Source organism: Eutrema salsugineum, unplaced genomic scaffold (assembly GCF_000478725.1).
Source record: "Eutrema salsugineum unplaced genomic scaffold, Eutsalg1_0 scaffold_3, whole genome shotgun sequence".
Classification (NCBI taxonomy): Eukaryota; Viridiplantae; Streptophyta; class Magnoliopsida; order Brassicales; family Brassicaceae; genus Eutrema; species Eutrema salsugineum.
Window position 1 is genome coordinate 3,400,571 of NW_006256756.1, and position 15,185 is coordinate 3,415,755.

At 38.2% G+C, this 15,185-nt stretch overlaps 4 protein-coding genes across 5 annotated transcripts; 1 reads left to right on the top strand and 3 right to left on the bottom strand.

The window, feature by feature from the left end:
- Positions 1 to 162: 162 nt before the first annotated feature.
- Positions 163 to 1,471, top strand: LOC18014343 (AT-hook motif nuclear-localized protein 26). The gene has a single exon (XM_006396739.2). It carries the CDS (start codon positions 241 to 243, stop codon positions 1,267 to 1,269), a length of 1,029 nt encoding a protein of 342 aa, XP_006396802.1. The 5' UTR covers positions 163 to 240; the 3' UTR covers positions 1,270 to 1,471.
- Positions 1,472 to 4,152: 2,681 nt separating this feature from the next.
- Positions 4,153 to 5,773, bottom strand: LOC18014317 (zinc finger A20 and AN1 domain-containing stress-associated protein 7). Its single transcript, XM_006396740.2, has 2 exons — positions 5,505 to 5,773; positions 4,153 to 4,890 (listed from the first exon to the last, which is right to left on the bottom strand). Exon 2 carries the CDS (start codon positions 4,831 to 4,833, stop codon positions 4,306 to 4,308), a length of 528 nt encoding a protein of 175 aa, XP_006396803.1. The 5' UTR covers positions 4,834 to 4,890; positions 5,505 to 5,773; the 3' UTR covers positions 4,153 to 4,305.
- Positions 5,774 to 7,719: 1,946 nt separating this feature from the next.
- On the bottom strand, positions 7,720 to 10,006 carry LOC18014318 (probable sodium/metabolite cotransporter BASS5, chloroplastic). 2 transcript variants are annotated; one of them, XM_006396743.2, is made up of 7 exons: positions 9,737 to 10,006; positions 9,568 to 9,615; positions 9,403 to 9,458; positions 9,203 to 9,330; positions 8,670 to 9,116; positions 8,182 to 8,518; positions 7,720 to 8,072 (listed from the first exon to the last, which is right to left on the bottom strand). In XM_006396743.2, exons 1-7 carry the CDS (start codon positions 9,882 to 9,884, stop codon positions 8,010 to 8,012), a joined length of 1,227 nt encoding a protein of 408 aa, XP_006396806.1. In that variant the 5' UTR covers positions 9,885 to 10,006; the 3' UTR covers positions 7,720 to 8,009. The 2 variants fall into 2 exon arrangements, with proteins under 2 accessions (XP_006396806.1, XP_024009851.1); XM_024154083.1 differs by having other exon boundaries at positions 9,191 to 9,330.
- A 321-nt stretch (positions 10,007 to 10,327) lies between these two features.
- On the bottom strand, positions 10,328 to 14,456 carry LOC18014319 (probable WRKY transcription factor 19). Its single transcript, XM_024154084.1, is given in 6 exon segments — positions 10,328 to 10,765; positions 10,767 to 11,291; positions 11,380 to 11,676; positions 11,781 to 12,989; positions 13,022 to 13,629; positions 13,703 to 14,456. Coding segments are annotated over 6 exon segments (3,339 nt in total). The 5' UTR covers positions 14,202 to 14,456; the 3' UTR covers positions 10,328 to 10,564.
- Positions 14,457 to 15,185: the final 729 nt, after the last annotated feature.

A 15,185-nucleotide genomic window follows, 5' to 3' on the forward strand; every position in this document is an offset into this window, starting at 1 on the left:
CCAAAAGCCCTTTTCACTTCCTCCAAAGTACAACTCAGATCAAAAGAAGATTAGAAGACAAAGAAAGAGAGAGAGAACCTTACCAAATCAATCAATGAAAGAATAAAATGATGAAGAAAAATCCAGCTTGATACTTGTTGTGAAACATTATTTCTCCTCCTCTTCCATCTAGAGTCTCTCCTAGGTCAAAAATCATCATAATCGACTCTCATCTTTCCCTCGCCGATTAATCTTTAAAGAATGGATCCAGTTCAGTCTCATGGATCACAAAGCGCTCTCCCTCCTCCTTTCCACGCTAGAGACTTCCAATTACATCTTCAACAACAACAACAACAACAGCAGCAACAACAACAATTCTTTCTCCACCATCATCAGCAACAAAGAAACCCTGATCAAGATCACGAGCAGCAAGGAGGAGGGTCGATGAATCGATCCATCAAGATGGATCGCGAAGAGACAAGCGATAACATGGAAAATATCGCTAATAATAGCGGTAGCGAAGGTAAAGAGATGAGTTTACACGGCGGAGGAGGAGGAGGAAGCGGCGGTGGAGGAAGTGGAGAACAGATGACAAGAAGACCAAGAGGAAGACCAGCAGGATCCAAGAACAAGCCTAAAGCTCCAATAATCATAACACGAGACAGCGCAAACGCGCTTCGAACTCACGTCATGGAGATCGGAGACGGATGTGACATAGTTGACTGTATGGCCACGTTTGCAAGACGCCGCCAGAGAGGCGTTTGCGTTATGAGCGGCACAGGAAACGTTACTAACGTCACAATACGTCAGCCCGGATCTCCACCTGGCTCGGTCGTTAGCCTCCACGGCCGGTTTGAAATCTTATCCCTCTCGGGATCTTTCTTGCCGCCACCTGCGCCCCCTGCAGCCACCGGACTAAGCGTTTACCTAGCCGGAGGACAAGGGCAAGTAGTTGGAGGTAGTGTTGTGGGACCCTTGTTGTGTTCAGGTCCTGTGGTGGTTATGGCAGCGTCTTTTAGCAATGCGGCGTACGAGAGGCTGCCCTTGGAGGAAGATGAGATGCAAACGCCAGTTCATGGCGGAGGAGGAGGAGGAGGTGGTGGTAGTGGTGGTGGTGGTGGTGGTGGTGGTGGTGGAATGGGATCTCCGCCGATGATGGGGCAGCAACAAGCTATGGCAGCTATGGCGGCGGCTCAAGGGCTTCCACCGAATCTTCTTGGTTCGGTTCAGTTGCCGCCGCAGCAGCAGAATGATCAACCTTATTGGTCTACGGGTCGGCCACCTTATTGATTAGATTACTACTAATCTATATATATTTACACACATGAATCGAATGTAGCTATGAATTTATATATATGTAGCTATTTACTAATAGATTTTACATATATATAAAGCAAGCTAACATGGAATATGGTTAAAAGGAGGTGTACACGAAGTATGATGAGAAGATGAAGACGGCGATGTATGATGAAGGAGCTTTTCCGATGTGTTTGTGGATCAACAATTCAGTAGAGATGTTTCAGGTTCTTCTTTGTTTTTATTTTTGTTGATTTCGTTTTAGTTTGTAGAATTTTATGTTTAAGGTTGTATTTTTCTTTATTGAGCTTCCTTTGATGAATTTGATTCTTGATTATCTTTTCCTTGTTTACAAGAATTAATTTCCCAAATTAAACTATATTTGGGTAACGAATCGTTCCGTTAAATATGGTAATTCAACTCCCATGGAACTTTTTTTTGTAATCAACATTTTATGGTATTTTACCCAAAAAACATTTTATGGTCTTTCTTGTGTTCCAGAAAATGTGAACTTTAATTTCAGTTTCAGTTGAAATGGCATTGAGAAGAAAAAAATTGCATTCATCAATCACGCGGCAAGCGTTTTCCAAGTAAAACTTTTAAATTCTTTATTTATGGTTAATCAGCATCATTTACAGGGATAAATATATGACAACGTTTACGTTATACTATAGTTCAACTCGCTATACTTCATGAAAAACATATTTTTAACACTCCTCATACAATATAAAAAAACTTTAATATATATATTTCTATTTATGCAATTACATTTATTTATTTAAATTTATTTTCGTTATAACTATAAATAACGAGAGCGTGAAATCAGCGAATAACAGACCAAGGGATATTTAACACGACATCGTCCTCAGTGGAACCAGATGCAGTCTACTGACGTCGTTTGAAGGTTTGAAGTGGGCTTAAGGCCTCGTTCATGATGAAACATGCCCAGTTTTTCAAGGGCTTAAGAAACAAATGTTAGCTTCTTAGCATATATATACATCACTCCATCTGTTTTATTTTGGAGAAATGAAAAATAACTGAGTTCTACGTCTAGTTATTAAAAAGGAAGATTACACCAAGAAGTCAAGAACACTACCCTAAGAACACTATACCTTAAGAGATATAAAAAAAACGAAGTAACTTGGACAAAAAAATGAAGCGACTTAGACAAAACTATTTTATCAATAACCTGAGACCAATCAATTAAATAATTATTAGTAAATTTGATATTGGGTTTTAAGCGTTTGTATTAAGAGGAATTCTCAAATTAAAATGAACATGAAAAAAAAGATGTTAATTAACAAGATAAAAAAAATATTGATGGATGACAAAATTACAAAGGAAATTTGCTATAATTTAGCAGTAAAATCAAGATGTATAGGCAAATCAACTCATCAAATTTTCATTGAAATATGATCCACACAAGGAAAAACATTGGTCATTAGTTGGCCACATGTATGCAATTGATAGTGTTACTCATATTATGTTAATAGATTTTATATGGTTACACTCTATTCGTTATCCAGAATTATATAAGAAACTGAGAATACATACCTTCTCTAAAAACAAATCATTACGGTAGTGTCTATTGAATGATTTCATAATGTGTTTAGGAGAACATCAATGCTCAAAATGTTATTGTAAAAGGTTTTCTTGCTGATTTTCAGTGCAAAAATAGGTCAAAGTGATATTTAGCAAAATGATATCACATCTATGGGACAATAAGAAAAGTAAATCTTCTTGTAATTTTATTTAGTACCACATGCGAATCAATAAAAAAAAAATGTTTTTTTTATGTTGGATATATTCTTCATATTGACATATTGAAATAACCATGCTGGACCTATTCAATCCTAAACATACCATGTAAGGAGTTTAAAGCGGATATGCTCCCGACACTGATGATTGCAAAAGCGAAGATTCTCAAGAGGCACATTATGAGTAAACACTGTAACACTGAAGCTATCCCAACGTATGTAAGATAAAAAAAAATTCAATATTGAACAAGTTAACAAAAGGGGACAAAAAAAATTAGAATGATTAAGAGAATTTTTTGTGAGAAATATTTAAAAAAGACTATTATTAAAAATGTTGGACTCGATATCTTACCTTAATTATTTGAATGTTTTTATATATCACAACGGAAGAACAAAACGATAGTGTTCAAAAACATATGCGAAATAAATTCAAAATTTTAATGGAGTTAGTTTGACTTGTTATGTTAAGTTTAGTTTTGGATGATTAGATCCGAACTTGATAAATAAAACCATAACAGTCTGGAATAGTCTTTCTTTCGACTAATCGGCTCTGTTTATATTATAATCTAGACTTGAATCCGAGCTTAAGAACGAAAACTAAAACGGTTGTAAACTCTTCACCGACTATTGTTCGAAACTTTTGAATTCAAAGGATCTGAAGTTCTCAACCGTCCGATTCATGATCTCCGTCAACTCTGACTTCATTGGGCTTAACATTCATTTTCGGACCGAGACATTTTGGGTCTAAACCACCTGGGCCAGTAATGCTAATCTGACAACCTATATAATTTGATTAATTTCCATTTTCCATGAATTGTCGTATAATTGTCCTTTTCAAGCACAGATCACAGGTGTTATCTGATGACTCGACACACCACATCAAACTGATTGAGACCACCATTTTATAGATGCCCATTATCCTCTTATTCTTTATGATTCGAAAACGAAAGCACTAATCTCTTGAATCATCATCATCACGTTCAATCTCATTTAGGCTGAATCAAACAGAACCAAGAAGCAAATTAGATTCAATCTCAACGCGTCTAGTTTTGCAGATAAATGAGCAAAGAGACTCCAGTTTAAAGAGACTTAATAACACTAAAGATTCACGGAATTCAAGAGCAGCAATTTTTCATTTTGATTCAAGGAAACCCAACATCGAACATGATCACATAACATCAACATTCCCGGAAGAAACTGATCAAATGCAGAGAAGACAGAAACCCCAAAATACTTTTTAAATAAAGTAACAAAGTTCTTTTTTTTTTTTTTTTCAAATCCTCTGGACTTTATCAGCCTTAACCACCGGATTGGCCTTTGCAATTGCATCGCGTCCAAGTTCTTTGAAATCGAAGCCACACTCATGCTTCTCCGGGTACCTATGGCTCCCACAAAACGTGCTTCCGCATTTGCACTTAAACCCCATAACTCCAACCTTCTTGTTACAGCTGAAACACCTGTTCGGTCTTGCAGGTTTCGATGGCTCTGCCTCCTCGTCCTGTTCCGTGGCTACGGGAACAGAAGACGGCTCAGCTGTCACAACGACGGTTTCCACAGAGGCTGGTTTAGTTTCCAGAGGCTGTTTTTGTTCTGGTGTGATGAGACTGCAAGATGGAAGCTTTAGTGAGTTCTTGACCGCAGCTTTGGCTACTGCTGTTTGATCTTCCTCGGCTCGGAGACTTCTGTAACATTTCGAACAGAGATTCATGTTGGATGGTGACCCGAAGAATCCACATCCGTTGTCGCAGAGCTTTGGCTCTGATGGTGGGAAGCTTGTGCTGTTGTTTTGCTCAGAGCCCATTTTTTGTTGTTCTTGTCCTCTAAAAATCCTTCCTTTCTTCTTCTCAATCTATTTCACCTTCATTAAACAACAAAGACGAAAACACTTTATCATTCTAGCGTCTGACAACAACAGAAGAATGTTTTTTTTAATAGGTTGTTGTCGATTCAGAACATCAAAGATAAGATCGATTTGTCTCGATTCGTATCAACCCAGCTTCGATATAATCAAATTGATTCAATTCGAATTTAACCCAGCTTCAATATAATCAAATTGATTCATTTCGATTATAACCCAGTTTCGATATAACCAAATTGATTCATTTCGATTTAAATCCAGCTTCGATATGATCAAATTGATTCATTTCGATTTTAATCCAGCTTCGATATAAATCAAATTGTATCATTTCGAGTTTAATTCAGCTTCGATATAATCAAATTAATTCATTTCCATATAACCTAGCTACAAATAAAGATCTATCTCCGTGTCAATTTCCCCAAATCCAATTTGGAATCACGGAAACTTTAATCGATACACCCGAATTTCGGATTATTACGTAGAAAATCGTTCAGACAAAAAGAAGGAAATGACCCAAAGAGTAAGACAATTTTCCCCAGAAATGTTCAGATCCGTCGAAGAACAAACAAATCAACCATAGAAAAAGAAAAATAAAATCCCGAAGGAGAATTTACCAGAAATGGGCAGATCAAATGAGAATTTTTCCTCCAATTTCAAAAGCTTCTCTTATGGACGAAATTCCACAAAAAAAAAGACGTGTTTTCTGATCTTCCAAGGAAGAAGATGAAGGATTTGGTTTCTTCTTCGTTGAGATTCTAGGGATTTGTTATTTTTTTCTGTTCAGAATTGATCAGAACAAATCCCTTGATTTAGGTGAGAGATAGAGAGAGAGATTAGAGAGATAACCAAACACGCAACAATGGTTGATCAGAAAAATTGTCTCTTTATATAATTTGGGTACCAAACACGGTTATGTCGGTCTTGGGTTTCATTTTCTTACGTCAGTGTTTGGCGTGCAAATGATTCGTTTTTAGCCGTCGGATCTGTACGGCCGACGTTAATGTGACGTTACAGTTTTAGATCGGACGGCTGATTGAAGAAAGGGTATGAACGTAATATATTGAAATAGTTGAGGTTAAGTAGGTAAGTGTAGTCATTTTCCTATTTTTCCCCAGTCCACTGTGTCCTCCTTTTTTTTTTTTTTTTTTCAGTCCATTAATTTGGTTTTAATGAAATTAAATATTTTTAGCTGATAGTAGTAAAGAAAAAGTTAGATTTTTGGTTTTTTCACTTTTTATATGGTCTGACTTAGATATCTCATTAATAATTATATTGAGTGATTTGTTTGTTTTAGCAATAATTAAGATGAAATTACTGTTGCAAATATGTCTTCGGTTGTTTTTCACAGTCCATTAATTTGGTTTTAATGAAATTAAATATTTTTAGCTGATAGTAGTAAAGAAAAAGTTAGATTTTTTGTTTTTTCACTTTTTATATGGTCTGACTTAGATCTCTCATTAATAATTATATTGAGTGATTTGTTTGTTTTAGCAATAATTAAGATGAAATTATTGTTGCAAATATGTCTTCGGTTGTTTAACTTTGTTCTTACACATCGTGTTCTGATCTTTGCCTAATGACACGCAACGATGACACTATAATACAAAATCATTAACTACATTGTTTGTCTCATCTTTCAACATAAACTTTTGTCCTTACGAAAATTAGTAACTCTCTTCTTCTTCTTCTTTTTTTTTTCTCAATTTTAAATCCATGCAATGATGCAATCAAACGATACTCTGCCAAAACAAATGAGGCAATCATAAAATATTTATAATATATAAAATAATTGGTCTAGTCAGACATGACATTCTTCTTTGGAGCAAAACCACGAATAATTTTGTAGATAATGCTTAAATCATCTTCCACTATGATTATTCATAACCATTGTGATTAGAGACCTTTTTAAAAAAATATTTAATATAAAATTATGCTAATTTATATGGAACAATCATGAGACCTGCAAAATACGAGTGGCTTACACATCCTTAAGGACCCTACCTATCGTTAATGGTCCAGAAATCATGTTGTTTTGACTATGCAGAATCAAACGTCTTGCTGTTTCTTTGCCCTGAAGAGAATCCCACCTTTCTGAACAAAAGCTAAAGCCTAAAGCCAATTAGATAGTGCCAAAAAGATTATGCCTTATAGCTTCTGGTTTTAGCTATTACTGTGTATTAAATAGAAACAGTGATAAAGTCAGAAGTTAACTTCAGTGTAAAACTTGGAGGAGTTCGCTCAAGGAGAACTGAAGAAAACTAGGCCTTTCATTTTCATTGGTAAACTAAACACAGAGAATCTTTTCATGATATATAATTAAGAGAAAATTAAAGCATTTATTTTTTCATGGTGAAGCAACGGACCAAAAGATAGCCTAAAGACCTAAAAGAATGATCTCAACACTACAAAATATTGCAGAAGGAAGATGCTCACAATATAGAAGAATAGAATCGAATTCATTGGGAGATTAGGGAAAGTAAAATATGTTTATGTACATGAACGAAAATTGATTTTTTTTTTTTTTATAATTGTGGGGATCCCAAAGGTTTTCTAAGCCCAAACACTAATCTCACGAAGCTTTTCATCTGGTTACGTGTTTGGAAATATTTCAAATTTAAATTTAAAGTGTGGTTAGGTAGCCAAGGCGACTCGAACCCAAGAATCTCTCACTTGGAAGTTACCACTAGACCAAGTTACCACTAGAGCAAGACGACTTGGTTAACGAAAATTGATTTGGTGAAGTTATTTTGAAATATAGTAATGCAAGGTAGCTTTATTAGTATCTCACGGTGAACAAATGTAATCAATGTAACAAATAGATAAACAGAGTGGGAAACGAGAAGTAATTATATTTTCTTTACGTAATCGCAAGTTCAATATCCATTTACGCATGAACACAATATGCTTGATACATTGGTTCCATGAAAGTCTCAACCATATCACAAGTCTTACACATGAAGACCGAAGAGTATAAACAATCGTATTGTTCTCTGGTTTATCGACTCTGTTTTGGTTACTTAACCGGGTGTTCTATCAGAACCAATTAAAAAGGAAAAAACACAACTAGGTCATTACAAAAACAATTAGAAAATCCAACCATTAACAACATACAAATGTCACTACTCCTTTCTGTTTTTCCATATTGTAACAAGCGAGACACCCATCAGAGACATAACCACTGTCTGCAAAAAACAACAAATTGTCTCTGGTCAAAACATATACAAAGACAGTACTATATATTAAGAACTAAAAGCAAAGAGATGTAACAAACGAGGTCATTTTTGAACTCACAGAGATTGCTGGAGGCACTCCAACGAGAGGATCTTGAAAGAATTTTGTCGCGAGGGCAAGAGCGAGAAGACTACTTTGCATTCCTGTTTCATATGATAATGTTCTTTGTAGGGCTTTTACATCATGTGCCTTGCTGAAGAAGAAACCACTGAAATAGTAACCAGCAATGAAAGCCAAGAGATGAAACGTGATGACGAGGAACAAAATGGTTGCACCGAACGGAGACAAGATTGAATCTATGTTCAAAGCCAGAGGTGCTCCGATGCAACAAGCCATATCAATAAGCGTTAACGCCGGGAGAAATGGTTTGATTGCATTAGACAACCTTGGAAATAACCTGCAGCCACATTACTAATGTAACGTTAGCTTTTTTGTAGCTTAGTAACAGTTAAGTACATTGAGAGTGTTTAATCTTGATAAACTGATCCTGTCCGATCCAAAACCAAACAGAATCAAACAATCTGAACCTGATTAAGATGATGTCTCACCGATTCAGAAGTAGTCCAGCGGCAATAGGTGTAACCACGACCTGGAGAATGCTAGAGATCATACCAATCACATCAACGGGAAGCTTTTTACCAATGAGTAAGAGAGAAAGCATAGGTGTAACAATGGCTGCGGTAGCGGTTGAGATCGATGTCATGACGATGCTAAGCGGTGCGAGTGAAGGATCGGTCAAGAAAGTTGTGTAATTCGATAGCTGAGCTCCACTAACACATGAGACCAACATGATTCCAGCACCTATAGGAGTAGGTAGATTGAAAACAGAGACAGCGATTACGCCGAAAATGTAACCTAAGAGTGGTTTTATCAAGTATTGTCCGATGTAACCGGCGAAAATAGCGTCTGGTCTTTTAAGTGCTTCAAGAAAGTCTCGTTCGTTAGAGTTGATTCCAACAGCAAACATCATGAACCCTAATCCAGGCACAAAGTACCTAAAGAAAGAGCAATTGTAGTTAGAGACTCTAATGTCTCTTATTATTAAGAATTTGATTAAATTAGTAGTTAGGTTGGTCTGAACCTTGGCTTGAACCATGTGAAAGAAGGTGGATGGAGAAGAGCTAAGATTGTACTTGAGAGAATCACATGAGGAATAAAAGAGTTGGCTTGCTTTAATGCTTCCATGATAGAAACCTTGTTAGTGTAGATCTGAAACCAAAACATGATTGTTACTTGCCAAGAAAGCAAAAAAGGACGGTGATTTTGTTGATCTTGTTTTACCTCGTTTGAATCAGATTCGGAGACATGTCTCCGCCAAGGATAACTCGACCTACCATCTTTGGATTGTAGAACACGGCAAAGACCGAAAAAATCAAAAACGTTAAAAATTAAATTGATTCACTTCAAAAAAAAAAAAAAAAACAGAGTTCTTCTATAATTACTTACTTTGTGAGATCGGGGCACTTCTTAGTGGAAAATCTACAGAATATGATCCTGAAAGAGAAACCCAACTCATCAAAAACAGAATTGAAGACTCATATTACATCTGAAACTGTTGACTTTTTCAGTAAAATAGCTTAAGAAATGTTAAAAACAGAGGAGAAAGAAGTGAAACCTAGAGAAGAAAATGATAAGCTGTTGCGCGGGAAATTTGTAATTCTTCGAGTGTTGTGGAAAACCACTGGGTAGGAATAATCTCGAGGTTGAAGAAGACGATGTTGAGATTTGAAGAACAGAGTCTCAATAGGAGAGATCACGCCCATTTTTTGTTCCAGAAATAACCAAAACGACAGTCTTGCTTGAGAGAGAGAGAGAGAGAGAGACGTTCCAACAAAACGCTATTCTCAATCTTTGTTTAGCATTATAAGCACGAAGTACCAAATTACCAACCTAGCAGAAGAAACGTTTCATTAGGCGTGGTAAAATTATTGAGATACATTTCCACGATACGCACGTGCGAGTGCCACACCAACCTAACGCCTCAAAACTTTTTGAGTCAAAAGTAGTCTAGTCGTCTTTATATATAGATATGTTGATTAGATTGTAAAACTAATAACAGACTAAAGCCAAAATTAAGTCATCTTAGTCTAGACTTTTAAGATTAAGGTTTAGAATCCTGATCGATGTGTATTGTGATAACAAGAGATAAACAACCCTGTTGGCTTTTGCAAAAGAAGAAACAAAAGACTACAAAAAAAATGATATCTGAGAAATAAAGTTCTTGAATAGAGAAGCAAACGGGCACACAAAGCCATATTTTTCATTCATCTTCAGATGATGAAAGCATATTCAGCCACTAGATAACTACTCAAGGAATATCAGACTCTCTACATTCAATCAGACTTTCGCAGATTCAGCCATTAGTTCTGCTCAGTTTTTACATTGGAGATGGTAAATACTGTACACTCTATGTTGCGTCCATTCAACAGAGTTGAAGTAGAAACTAAGAGATTTGTACTTTTTTGAGCCATCCAAATCTATTCCACAGTTTTGAAAACTGCTGTGCATCAATCTGGCGAAATTCAACCTTGAATCTTAGGCTCCATGCGTTATCAGGCAATCTTACTAGGTTCTTGCAGTCTACGAATCTCAGTTCTTCAAGGGCAGTCAGATATGAGATGGAGGAGGATAACTCTTTAATGCGCCGTCCTGCTTAAATCCAGAGACTTTAAGCATTTCATCTTTCTATACAAGTCTGGAAACCGCTCAAGACTTGAGCAGCCTGAAAGATTTAGTGTTTCAAGATGCTTCAACTTGCAGATGGTGGTTGGAAGAGTCACGAGGTGTCTGCTGTTTTCCAGGTCCAGTTTTTCGAGCAATACCAGGTTCTTAATCGATGACGGAATTTCTTGAATCATAGTCCCACCCATGTAAAGTTGTTTCACATTTGGTGAGATCTCCGGGAAAATCTCTAGCTTCGAACAGCCAGAAAGATTCAAAACCTCAAGAGATTCTAATTCAACCGTAGATGGAATACTCTCCAGATTCGAGCAGTCCTTCAGATTTAGAAACACAAGCTTTCTAAGAGAAGAAACTGACTTGCTGATACTCACTAAACTGTTACAGCCTTCAAGATCAATATGTTCAAGATTCAGCGCACTTGAAAGTCTTGGGATTTTTGCTAACTGGTAGGAGTAGCTGAGTCTCATCTTTTTAAGCTGTTCTAGACTCTGCAAAGGAAAATAAACAAACATCAGAAACACACTTCATGGTTTATCATATTCATTGACTTGATGATACAGAAATCATGAGCATTGCCTTTTTTCCTTTCCAAAGTTTCTTTGCAGAGCTATTTGGCAAATTAAGCTCTACAAGATTCATTGGATCAAAACTTTGCGGCAAGGAGCTTAAAGGATAATATTCCCAGTGCAGAAGCCTTTGCTTGCTTGGCAAATATTCAAGACCTTGAGGTAAAGATACTCCACGATTCTCTATCTCTTCAGAGCAATAAAATTTTAACAGTCTGAGGTTGCACATTTTTTTGAATACATAGGGATTTCCATCCATTTTCAGCTTCGACATGTCCAGGAAAATGCTCTCAATAGCTGATGTGCCCTGAAAAACCAAGAGAAAAGAAGTTAGCCTCCAAAAATAATTAAGCCAGAACAAACCTAGGGGACAACATAATAGATAGACCAAATATCTTCATGATGACTTACAGAGTCATGCATGAATACATTCCTTATATCTTCGGAATTCCACAACCTGCTGCGGTCTCCTGGCCTGTCAGGTGATTCTTGGCGAACAATTTCTCGACCGGTTGCCTCAATAAACCTGAGCATGTCCACCATGTTGTGTGATATGGTTAACAGTGATTTGTCAACAAGGCCTCTAAATCCAACATGTGCAGAGAAACCACAACCATCAAGCAACATTGCAACGCCGTCTTTATCCATCCTTCTAAAGAAACATGCAATGTCCAAAAATATACTCCTCTCGTAGTCATCAAGATCACAACAGATTCTTTGGAATATACCTGGAATGAAGATAGGAGAGGTTTTCTGAAATTTTTCTGATAACAGTTTCCATTCTCTAACCAATATACGCAAGAATAGAAGAACCTTAGGATTTCCATTTGAAAATTTGATCAGCTCAAGTGACAATGTCTTGTCAACCTCAGGTAAAAAAACACTTCGAGATCTCCCACATTCAAGAAGTAGTAGAGACTTAGAAATATCTAATGGCTTGACCTCATAGACATGATCGATTTTACATTGTACGAAAACACGTCTGTTTCTAGAGGTTATGATTATTCTGCTTCCTGGACCAAAATAGTTAACCATCCCCGAAAAGGTTTCAACATCTCTGAAATCATTCACATCGTCGAGAATTACGAGGACCTTTTTACACTGAATCCTACTCCTCAAGAAACTTGTTTTAAAGTCGGAAACTTGAATGACACGTGGTTCTATCTCTAAAACTTTAGACAAAAATTCCTCTTTCACAGCATCGTGCCCTTTGACCTCTACTTCTTTATGAAGGTTCTTGAGGAAGACACAAGTCTCATATTGGACAGAGATTCTACGAAAGATTTCTTCTGCAATGGCTGTTTTTCCTATACCAACCGTACCCCATATACCTATGCTGCGAACATCTGGGGAGTCAATGCATAGCAGTGACAAAATCTCATCTACTTGCGTATCCATCCCAATCATCAACTCATTATCATTGGAGTACAGCACCTTCAAAGCATCTCTGACAAGCTCATCTATAAGTTCAGATTCGGACCTGCGAGATTATAAGATTAAAGCAGACGAGACAATCATAAAAAAAAAAAAACACAAGGAAGAAGTATCAAAGTTATATAAACTAAATGATTGCAGACCAGTGAAATGACATTAGATATTTCTAAACACTTTCATACAATTCTCATAAATCAATGGCTTTCGAAAATTAGAACCTCTTTTCGTTGGTGTTTAAGAATGTTTAAGAGGTTGGAAGGGACATATGTGCTCGTTAAGAATATGATCAGAACCCTACATTCTGGAACTGCATCCACTTCATGAAATTCTTCATTGACAGAGATCCCTCTCCGGCAAAAGGCAGCACGAAGATGGCTGATGAAATCTTCGTTGCTTATGTCCCCTCTCCTGTATCTGATTACGACATCATAATCTTTGATTATAGCCGCAGAGACATCACTTGCATCAGCAAACGGTCCATCATCTACATATAAGCTCTGAGACTCTTCAAAGCCAATGTTTAATTCATCTTCTTGCATCAGCATTGAGGGCCTTGCTGGAAATCTTACATCCCCGGTGAGTCGCTGAACCACGTTCATGAAATCCGACACGGTGGTGTGTATGACCTTATGCCTCCTCTTAATCTTGTGTGAGTCTTTGTGGACACTGAGAGGTGAAAGACTAAACCCAAACATCTGAAACTGCTGTTCCTGGTGATCGGAAAGATTACCGCCAACGAAACTCGATTCTGTAACACTGCTTTTGGCGATGTCGTCTAGCTTCAAGACCTCAGAATCGGAATACGGAGGGAAGTGTTTCCCATAAGCTGCATAACCAAAACGTACAAAATGATATTGGTCGAATGAAATTAGTCTCTGCTAATCTACAAATTGACTCACATTCTCCTGCCCCTGGATGTTCCTTGCACACGAACGCTTCACTTATGGCCTCCACAACTCCTCCTCCGGTGACTTTAGCACCTAATCGGAACTTCCGGCTCCTCGACCAGCTCGAATTATCTGTGAAAGCGACATCGCCGCCGATCACTCCGACCCCGTCTTTGAGCGTCACGGTCAGATCTCCGACGAGCAATGGTCGTTTCCCTTCCCGGAGTATACTCCGATTGAACTCTTCCGTGGTCCAGCTTTTTTCGTTGATGTCGGCGTCCAGCGCTACGATCTCGAGCCGCGAGAACGATGCCGAGCTTAAGGTGTGGACTCGAGTGTTCGTGGCGGCGTCAACGAGCTCGATTGCTATTAGAGAACCATCATCCGCCTCGATCATTGAATCCGTGAATATCGTCAGTCGCGGCGAGTTTATGAAACGCAGCTTCCATAACGGAGGCGGAGGCTTCAGCATCTTTGGATCTGACGGATTCATTAATAGGATCTCTTCCATGGAGTCTCTTCCTTCTGCTTCCTCTGCAGAGCTCGATGTGTTTCTCAGTTTCAGAGGCTTTGACACACGCAACAACTTCACCGGTCATCTCCAAAAAGCGCTCCGCCTGAGAGGGATCGACTCTTTCATTGACGACAAACTCCGTCGAGGGGATAATCTAACTGCGCTTTTGGATAGAATCGAGAAATCGAAGATTGCAATCATCGTCTTCTCCAAGAACTGCGCCAATTCCCGATGGTGCCTCCGAGAGCTTGTGAAGTGTTGTATTGTATCCGCACGCGAGGTCACTTTAGTAAATATGTTTAGGTGGAGCTCGGAGATTCTTGATTAATTAGGGGTAATATCGATATGAGTATTTCGGAGTTGTTTGAACGAGGTAACTAAGCGAGGTAAGAGTTATGATTATAAGTCTCGAATATTTTTGTCTCTATTTCAGATTACGGATCCCGTAATAAATGAAGTTACATGGCTATTTATAATGCTCAAATTAGGTTACATCTCGGTCAGAATAGCTTGGGCGGCCGGGCAGTTAGACCTGACCGACCGTCTATTAGAACGTCGTGCTGGCGAGCTGTTTCATCTACGTCGACGTGGCGAGCTGTTTTATCTACGTCGACGTGGCGAGCTGTCCCATCCGTGTCGAGGTGGCGAGCTGCTCCTTTGATATAAAAAGGTCATCTCCCCGAACGACCTCGTTTCACTCTTCGCACATGGGCTTGGTGGTCTTCGATCTTACTGGGCTTTCATCTCGCTAATGGGCCTAAATGAAATTACGAAAAGGGGGCTGTGCTCAGCCCACCTACAACAATTGTCCCCCCCCCAGTCCGTTGATGGAGATGGTACTTCGATATTCAACGCATCGAGCTGGAGAACTTTCATCTCCTTGGACCTCGATATCGATGTCGGGTCTTCGGAATCGAGGTGATACTTAACGGTCGTCTTGGGTTGCGAAGAGTCGCGATAAGTAACGGTCGTCTTGGGTAG

Excerpts from the sequence above, each read along its gene's own strand:
- LOC18014343 (XM_006396739.2), top strand. The coding sequence starts at position 241 with ATGGATCCAGTTCAGTCTCATGGATCACAAAGCGCTCTCCCTCCTCCT.
- LOC18014317 (XM_006396740.2), bottom strand. The coding sequence starts at position 4,833 with ATGGGCTCTGAGCAAAACAACAGCACAAGCTTCCCACCATCAGAGCCA.
- LOC18014318 (XM_024154083.1), bottom strand. The coding sequence starts at position 9,884 with ATGGGCGTGATCTCTCCTATTGAGACTCTGTTCTTCAAATCTCAACAT. Across the intron at positions 9,616-9,736 it reads CTTATCATTTTCTTCTCTAG|GATCATATTCTGTAGATTTT; the intron begins GTTTCACTTCTT and ends TTTCTCTTTCAG. Across the intron at positions 9,117-9,190 it reads AAGCCAAGGTTCAGACCAAC|GTACTTTGTGCCTGGATTAG; the intron begins CTAACTACTAAT and ends CTCTTTCTTTAG.